This window comes from Rhinolophus ferrumequinum, chromosome 13 (assembly GCF_004115265.2).
Source record: "Rhinolophus ferrumequinum isolate MPI-CBG mRhiFer1 chromosome 13, mRhiFer1_v1.p, whole genome shotgun sequence".
NCBI classification, from domain to species: domain Eukaryota; kingdom Metazoa; phylum Chordata; class Mammalia; order Chiroptera; family Rhinolophidae; genus Rhinolophus; species Rhinolophus ferrumequinum.
The window spans coordinates 53,129,770-53,138,851 of NC_046296.1; the positions used below are offsets into that span (position 1 = coordinate 53,129,770).

The 9,082-nt window shown below is 41.1% G+C and overlaps 1 protein-coding gene across 4 annotated transcripts; it reads left to right on the plus strand.

Annotated features, from left to right (window-relative positions):
* Positions 1 to 93: 93 nt before the first annotated feature.
* SUPT7L (SPT7 like, STAGA complex subunit gamma) lies at positions 94 to 8,798 on the plus strand. Of its 4 annotated transcripts, none has more exons than XM_033124775.1 (6): positions 94 to 374; positions 1,132 to 1,232; positions 1,856 to 2,468; positions 5,375 to 5,699; positions 6,662 to 6,899; positions 8,088 to 8,798. In XM_033124775.1, exons 3-6 carry the CDS (start codon positions 2,056 to 2,058, stop codon positions 8,348 to 8,350), a joined length of 1,239 nt encoding a protein of 412 aa, XP_032980666.1. In that variant the 5' UTR covers positions 94 to 374; positions 1,132 to 1,232; positions 1,856 to 2,055; the 3' UTR covers positions 8,351 to 8,798. The 4 variants fall into 4 exon arrangements, with proteins under 4 accessions (XP_032980666.1, XP_032980665.1, XP_032980668.1 ...); XM_033124774.1 differs by having other exon boundaries at positions 94 to 333; XM_033124777.1 differs by lacking the exon at positions 1,132 to 1,232.
* The last annotated feature ends 284 nt before the right edge of the window (positions 8,799 to 9,082 follow it).

The following is a 9,082-nucleotide window of genomic DNA, read 5'->3' on the forward strand; positions in this document are numbered from 1 at the left end:
GCTGCCAGAACGGGGACATGTTTAGAGGTTACACATCGGGCTGTAATGACTTCCTATGGCATAGCCTGATTGGAAGAAGCGCTTCCGGCAGCCATGGACCACTAATCAACAAACCAGCCTTCCGGGCCAGAAGTGATCCTCGCCTCAGGCCTCTCGGAGTCGGGCTGCCGCCTAACCCCGCTCCCGCGACGCGGCAGGGAATAGTGGAGTCTTCTTACCTCGATCGCGGTCCAGGTCCAGACCTCCTCGTCTCCCAGCTACACCGGGCATTAGGCGACTCCAGAACCGTGTGATTGGCGCCTGCGCTTGCCGAGGAGCTCCCGAGGGACCGGGGTATTCCTTGGGCTTGGTCCCTGTTCTTCGTGCTTCTTTCGGTGAAGTTAGGGAAGAGGGCGATTTTTTTTTTTGTCCCTTCATTTATTTATTCGTTCATTCTTTTATTCTTTCAGAAATCAATTGTTGAGGCAGCATAGTGTAGTGGTTAAGATTGCTGACTCTGGAGCCTATCTTTATTTCCCCCCTTGGCCATTTAAGACAGTGGGCCTCTTCCACATATGAAAGATGGGATAATAATACTACCTACTTCGCTGGGTAAATTGAATTAAACAATTAAGGCAAAGCCTGGCACATACTAAGCACTCAGTAAATTCCAGATATTTCTGTGAGCCAGACACTGTACTAAGATCATAGTTTTAATGATAAATGGGAAAATAAAATCAATCATTTGAAATAAGTACTAGTTTAAGTCCAAGGATAAATGTTGTGATGGAGACATGCAAAGTGCTATGAGAATATAATGGAGGGAAATGTCCTGGGGAGGTTATGGAGGGTGGTGACTTAAGCTGTACTTAAGAATGAGAGAGTAAAAATCTACCAGGGATATGATGGGTGGCAGGGAATTTCTGGCAGACATCTCTGACAGCTTAAAGGGTCAACCGTGCAAATGCATGGCATTGTCAAGAAACAGTACTATGATACTGTTAGAACTAAGTAGTATGATATTGTTAGAACTCCTGCAGGAAGCCCCTCTGTGCTTCCACTGCACCGTGCCTATGCCTCTAGAGCAGCACTTACCACACATTTTCATATTGAAATGTTTTTTTTTTTTTATGTTTTTCTCCTTCATCTCAGGTCAGGGATCTTGCATTGGTCTTTGTCTCCTCCCATAATGCCTGGCATTTGGTTAATGTTTGTTGAATTTGAAGAGACATATGGGCAATGAATCTGGAAAGGTGGGTTGAAGCCAGATATGAATTTCGTTGAATGGTAGGCCAAAGAATCCTGACTGGCTTTTTCCAATAGGTAATGGGAAACCATTAATCTGAGTTTTTAAAAGATTAAGTCTGGCAGCACTGGAGAATAGATTAGATACAAGGAGAGACTACAGGAAGGGATACCAGGTAGGAGTCGGCAGAAATCTCTCAGATTCTTCCTATACGTATATTGGAAGTTGGACACATTAAAACCATTTAGATTACTGGTCAATACATTTTCCACCAGAACCAGGTAAAAGGTTCCCATACCCGACTCACAGAATAACAATCACCTCTTCCTCATTTTAACTACTCCCTTTTGTCCTACTGATGCAGAACGTGTGTCAAGATATTCTGAGAACTATTCCAGGTCTCATTTAAGTATCTGACTTTGCAAATTGTTCAGAATTGGGAATGATAATTCTAGGATTGAGTTAGTGGGATAAGATGGAAAATAAGGACACTAGAATCCCAGATACTATTGTAGCCATTAGTCTACTAATGACACAAATTCCACCTTGTGGTTCAGTCCAGTAGGAATTGTCATTGTGTGAGATTTGATGACTGTCATCTAACAGTTGTATTTCTCTTAATTTTTTCAGGGAGAACATCTTTGGTCCTATAGTGTTGCTAACACATTTTTCTAAGTGGTCTTGAACAGCGTACTTTTTATGTAAACAACAGGCTAGAGCTCCTATTTTTCACTTCAGAAGCCTATAATCTACCGTTGTCAGATTTAAAAACGCTACTTTTAGGCTATCACCTATATTTAACTTGAAAGCTCTTCCTTTCTTATTCCACAATGTTGAGATATTGGGGAGAGATACCAATCTCATCAAGCCAGACCAACAGAAGTTCCTTTGATTTGCTGCCACGGGAGTTCCGTCTGGTGGAAGTCCATGACCCACCCCTGCATCAACCCTCAGCCAATAAGCCCAAGCCCCCCACTATGTTGGACATCCCCTCAGAACCATGCAGCCTCACCATCCATACCATTCAGCTGATCCAGCACACCCGACGTCTGCGCAACCTCATTGCTACAGCTCAGGCCCAGAATCAGCAACAGACGGAAGGTATAAAGACTGAAGAGAGCGAACCTCTACCCTCTTGTCCTGGGTCACCTCCTCTTCCTGATGACCTCCTGCCTTTAGATTGTAAGAATCCCAATGTACCATTCCAGATTCGCCACAGTGACCCAGAGAGTGACTTTTATCGGTAAGTCAAGGCTTTGCTATATCCTACTTGCCTCAAAAAAATCTTCCCAACAATCCTGTTAAGCATGTAATAAGATTACCTTGAGGAAACTGAGAATAAGAGTAATTGACTAAAGTTGCTCAGCTAATTAATGGAATGTCTAAGACCTACAGCCTGATCTTTGAAATCCAGTCTGTATTTTTTTATTTTCTGATGCAACAAATATTTATTGAGTGCCTACTATGTACCAAGCACTTTACTGAGAGAAAGGTACTACACTAGTATGTGAAACAGATGATGGCCTCATAGTTCTCAGAATCTAGTCTTTCTCTTTCATTTAAAATGTATATTACGGATTTAGCTCAGTGTCCTCAAATTGAGATTCATGACGTTATTCTGGTATTATTAGAACTCCACAAGAATTTCTTAATTGTGTATTTTCATTTTGATAACACAGTTTAAGAAATAATAATACAAAAATGTTCTTTATCCTTGCTACTCAAAATCATCACCTAGACTGGCAGCATCAGTATTACCTGGGAGCTTGTTAGCCATGCAGTCTCAGGCCCCACCCAGACCTACTGAATCAGAATCTTCATTTTAACAAATCTCCAGGAGATTCATGTGTGTATTTAAGTTTGAAAAGCCATGCTTCAGATCCTCTGAATGACTGACTTATAACCTACTGCTTTTACTAGATTTAAGTGTATAAGTTTGCATTTGGTACCAAATAATTACTTTTCTTTTCATTTTGAAATTTGTCAGACCTACGGAAAAGTTTAAGTAATAGTACAATAAAAACCCAAGCAGCCTTATCCTGGATTCACCGATTGTTAACATGCTGCCACATTTACTTTGTCCCATATACACACAAATATGCCAATATATATAAACACTTTTTTGCCAGATATTTTAAAGGTACAGACATCACAATATTTCATCTCTAAATTCTTCACCTTATCTTAATAAGGAAATTTTCCTACATAATCCCAATATCATTATCACACCAAAGTAAATGAACACTAGTTTTAAATATTATACAATAAATCCATATTCAGATTTCTCCAGTTGTCCCCAATGTATCATTTGTAGATAGATTTTACCCAGTTGAGGACCTAACAAAGATACATGCATTGCATTTGGTTTTATGACTTTTTAGTGTCTTGGAGCCAGAATAGCTTCCTTTTAAAAAACATGGTACTATTATTTTTTAAGAGTTCAGGTCATTTGTCTTGTAGACTTATCCCACTTACTGGATTTGCTGATATTTCTTCAAGATTAGATTCAGGTTAAATTTTTTTGGCAAAAATACTGCATCAGTAATATTGTATATCACTTACTGTATCTGCCCATTGATGATAATAGTTACTACTATCTTAATAGCCCCAAACTAACGAGAAAAGAGCAGAAATAGCCTTAATATGTAAAAATTGCATTTGGGCCAGATGATGTCACAGTGAAATCACTGGAATAGTGAATGGGAGAGGGATAACTGTCATTACATGCATGGCACATGTTCTTATAGATAATGCCCAACTTAAAAACTCTTGCTCTGTAGCAGTCAGTACCGTATTTACATTTTGAGGGCAATTTAGTTGAAACAAAATAATATCCACCATATTAAATTGATGGTATTATTTAGAATTTTGTAGTTTTCTGTCAAATTTCTAATTGTTAAGAGCTATAAACATCAAAAGTTTATACCCAGTTTGTTTTATACATATTTAAGAAACTGTGTAACAAATAACTTGCAATACCTCTGGGGATGCCAAAAGAATTATTTTCCTTTGAAAATATGTAAGTCTATGTATTACTCAAGTAAAGCAATACTGATTTAGCCCTCTATTTATTAGGTAATTTTAAGGCCTATAGCTTTTGGCCCAGAGAGACCGTCCATGGGAAATGATGATGGGAATAGTCAATGAAAAGTTATTTGGCAGTTGGTTTTCTTATTTTCCAACTGTGATGTGAATTGCAGTAGTTGCTACTGAGTAGATAATAGTAAAGTGGGCGGATAGCTCCTCAAGCACTGCGCAGCACATGGTGACGATGCCAGGTACGGACCAGCGAAGAGTAATTTTCTGTCCCCTATTTTATCTATTTTTATCTATTCATTTACTTCCTTTGTCAGAGGCAGAAGATGGATAGGAAATTTCAGGAAACTGGTAAATTATTAGAGGCTTATTAAAAGGTATTTTGAGGAGATGAGACAGCTTTTTGAAATTTTTTTCTTTGAAAGGTGAAAATTTCTACAATAATGATTAGGTGCAAAATGGTGTACTATGAAGAGATGGGGGCTGGAGTCAGAAGCTCCGCCACTTATTAATGATAATCAACTTTCAGTAAGTCAGCCCTCTCTAAGTCAATTTCCTCACCTGCCAAAGAGGAATAATAATATGGACCCTTCCCTTTTCACAGCATAGGACAGGGTAAAAATGCTTTGTAAGCTATAAATTGCTTTTATAAAATTGAGTCGCTTTCCCAGTTTTACAAATGGTCTGCTGTTGTTATATAAGCATCTCCTAATTGGGACTGATTTTCTGAAAGGCCATATATTGCCCAGCATGTGAGGAAACTATGTTCTGGTAAAACAACTAGAGCACCATTGAGTAGTGTGTCTGAGCTATACTGTTAAAGTTAATCAGATCCTAAAAGTGATCAAAATTGAGCAGGTGGTACAAGAAGGAAACTTCCTTTTATACCATTTATTGTAGGCATTTATTACAGAGCAGCTCAGAGCTATGACTGGGTTGCTTAAACAAGCCCTGACGGCAGCAAAGATGAAAGTGGGCTATGTAACCTGCATAGAATTGCCCTGGAAAGCTGGGCCAGTGGTGTGATGGGAATTGTAAAGCTCCTAGGAAGACAGGACGGGACAGCCCTTTGCAAGAGCACTAATAACACCACTCCCATGTCTCCACTTTCAGTGGGAAAGGGGAACCTGTGACTGAACTCAGCTGGCACTCCTGCCGGCAGCTCCTCTACCAGGCAGTGGCCACAATCCTGGCCCATGCAGGCTTTGAGTGTGCCAACGAAAGTGTCCTGGAGACCCTAACTGATGTGGCACATGAGTATTGCCTGAAGTTCACCAAGCTGCTGCGCTTTGCTGTGGACCGGGAGGCCCGCCTGGGGCAGACTCCTTTCCCTGACGTTATGGAGCAGGTATTCCACGAAGTGGGCATCGGCAGTGTGCTCTCCCTCCAGAAGTTCTGGCAGCACCGCATCAAGGACTATCACAGTTACATGCTGCAGGTGAGGGGCCCCTGTGGAGAAGTGGGTAACGATGTGTCATCTAGGGGTGTTCCGCAGGATCCACAACACTTGAGGTAGAATGCAGAGCACAGGGTCTTAGAACAGAGTGGACGTAACCTACTTTCTTCATGCCCTTAGCTGAGATTCACTGGCCTCATCTCTGGCCTGGCCAGACCCAGGGGTCTCCTTTAGTCAGTGAACTGTTGATAATACTTCCTCTGGAAGAAATTATAAAGGCAGATATATGGAGTCAGAATGTGGTTAGCAAGCTTTTCCTCAACAAACATGTATTGAGTGCCTGTTGTGAGTCAGGCACTGTGGGATAAAGCAGCTAACAATACAAGTTCCTTGAGCTTGCATTCATATTGGAGGGAAACAAAAACAAATAAGTAATCAAAACAATTTCAGATGGCACTAAGTGCTATGAAAAACAAAACCGAGTGAGGTGATACTGCCCAACAATGGAAGAGAGAGGAAGAGACACCATTTTTTGGTTAGAACCAGAAATCTCTCTCTTCAACACTTGTGGCCTTATGCAACTCATTTGTTCACTGTTTTGGTTTCCCCAAATCAAAATATCATGAGGAATTTTTAACACCCAACAAAAAAGTATTTGCTAAGTGATCCAAATGTCCTACACCATTCATTATCCACCTAGGGTACATATGTCAGCTATTAATTTTTATAGCCAAAAATGTGATCTTTGGTCCCAGTTCTGATTTATCTTTAACAGTCTACTTTTCACCTTTATATAACACTTAATGACACACGCACTCTGCAAACAAATTTTCTTTACATGTCTGTCATTTAGAAATGCAAACTCAACACCTTAAGCAAATTCCTTCATTGGCAGTGAATGCTTTATTCATATTCATATTCTGTTGGCTTTACCATGGGATGTCACAGACTATCCAACTTGCTTTTAACATTTCCTTGGAAAATTGTCTCCTGCTTGCCAACAGATTAGTAAGCAACTCTCTGAAGAGTATGAAAGAATTGTCAATCCTGAGAAGGCCACAGAGGACACTAAACCTGTAAAGATCAAGGAGGAACCTGTGAGCGACATCACCTTCCCTGTCAGCGAGGAACTGGAGGCTGACCTTGCTCCTGGAGACCAGGCGCTGCCCATGGGAGTCCTCGGGGCTCAGAGTGAGCGCTTCCCATCTAACCTGGAGGTCGAGGCCTCACCGCAGGCTTCAAGTAAGAGAAACAACTTACTTTGATGCTGGGTGATCCACCAATGTCGGTACTTTTTGCATTGTGGAATCATACTCTGGAGATGGAAGAACAGAAGTGGGAGTGGGCAGGAGAGTGAAAAGTCTAAAAACAAATATAGCTTCACTTAGAAATACCAACATTCTTCTCTTTGTGATTAGAGGACTACTATAGCTTTACAGGCACTCTAAAATAATTCCTGGTTAGAATTGTGTTGTCCTGCTGATTACCAGTTAATTCAGCTGACCCAGCTGGGTGGGCAGGTGTCCCCTTCATTCCTTAGTTTATGTGTTGGTTCTTCCTGGTACTTGTACTCAGTTGATTAATAAGAACTTCCGGATAGATGGAGGAGTGTTAATTGCTCAAGGACATTTGAGTAGTTGGACTTCTTTGCTAGAGTAACAAATTGGAGCAGAAAGGGATTGAAATAGTGGAGGCAGCTGGCCACTTCTTCCAGATGGACTCTGATAACCTTAGGAACAGGATGACTGGATCCTTAAGTCAGTTAGATTGTAAATTAGTCTAGACACTTGGTTCTTTATCAGTTGTCATTTCATCAATGCACAAATGATGCAAATAGTAAATCCTCCAGTGTGGCCTAAAGAGGCCACAGTTTTTCAAGTGTTGGGCAGAGAGCCTTTCACCATGAAAGAAGTAATAACCACAGAACAATATTGCTAGAACACAGAGACAGGAGGGCCTTGTTGCAGACTTAGGGGCCATGTTGCTTTTCAGCAGTATGGGAACTGCCAGCATTTGGTAGTGACCATTAACTTTTCATAATGTGAGAGAAGACTAGGGTCCCAAACAAAAGGCAGGAAAACAAGACAGCCCCATAAAAAGAAGGAAGGCCAGGCAAACTTAACAAGAGTCCATGGTGGTGCCCGCCTCTGGGCCATGAGACAGGAAATCGTTCCACATGCATAGTTTTACTTCCCTGGTTTAGAAAAATGTAGGTGGGTGAAGCAGGGTAAAGGAGGGTAGAGGAAGTGGAAAGGAAGATATATTCAGAGTTGGTAACTTTTTGAAGCAAAGAATTAAACCATATTTTCCAGCCAAGGAGAGAGTCAGTATAAACTGAGCTCAAAGGCTGTCACTCTGCCCTGGATGGTATGTTCATTTACTTGGTGCCAGCCTTGGCTTACCACTAGTTATATCTTCTTCCATTTCTAGGTACAGAGGTAAATGCTTCCCCTCTTTGGAATCTGGCCCACGTGAAAATGGAGCCTCAGGAGAGCGAAGAAGGCAATGTCTCTGGGCACGGGGTGCTGGGCAGTGATGTGTTTGAGGAGCCCATGTCGGGCATGAGTGAAGCGGGGATCCCCCAGAGCCCTGATGACTCAGACAGCAGCTACGGTTCCCACTCCACTGATAGCCTCATGGGGTCCTCCCCTGTTTTCAACCAGCGCTGCAAGAAGAGAATGAGGAAAATATAAAAGGAAAAGAGGGAGATTTTGTCCGAACCTACAAACCCAACCGAAAACCTTGATGTATTCAAATGTTTCCATCAATAGTCACTTAATCACTCTTATTCCTAAGCGCAGTGGATTTTCCTGATTTCAGAGAAACTGGACTTAAGCAAACAAGTTTGCATTTTATCTTTGCATCCAGTTTTTGTAGTTTTCCGCGGCAACCAAGCCACATTTTGCACACATATGATGCTGGGACGGTCATCAGGAGACCAAAGCCCTGTCCCCGACTGCCGTCTTTACTGTGTGACAAGACAAGTTGCTTCGCTTCTGTAGAGCCATTTCTCTTGTACAATTGAAAACAATCATATCACCGACTTACCTTGCAGGGACGTTGTGAAGATTGAGATATTATTAAACCTCAAAGCTGTGCTTGAACAGACTCACTAAAGTAAATATATGCTGGTATTAAATGTCAGTTTTTCCATTTGTTTCATTTTTGGTTCAAGTCATTGGGAATCCAGTCTCATACCTAACAGGAAATAGCTAAATTCTGCACAATTTATCTATCAGTAGCGTTTTTAAAATGGTTTTTATAGTAAAATAAAAGTTTATTATAGTAAAATAAGACCGGGTCTTATATTAACTTTTGCTCCAAAAGATGCATTGGAGATGATTGTCCGGCTAGGTCTTATTTTCGGGGAAACGTGGTAGATGTCAGCATGTTAAATACTGCTAAGGTTTGTTTTTTGGGTGCAG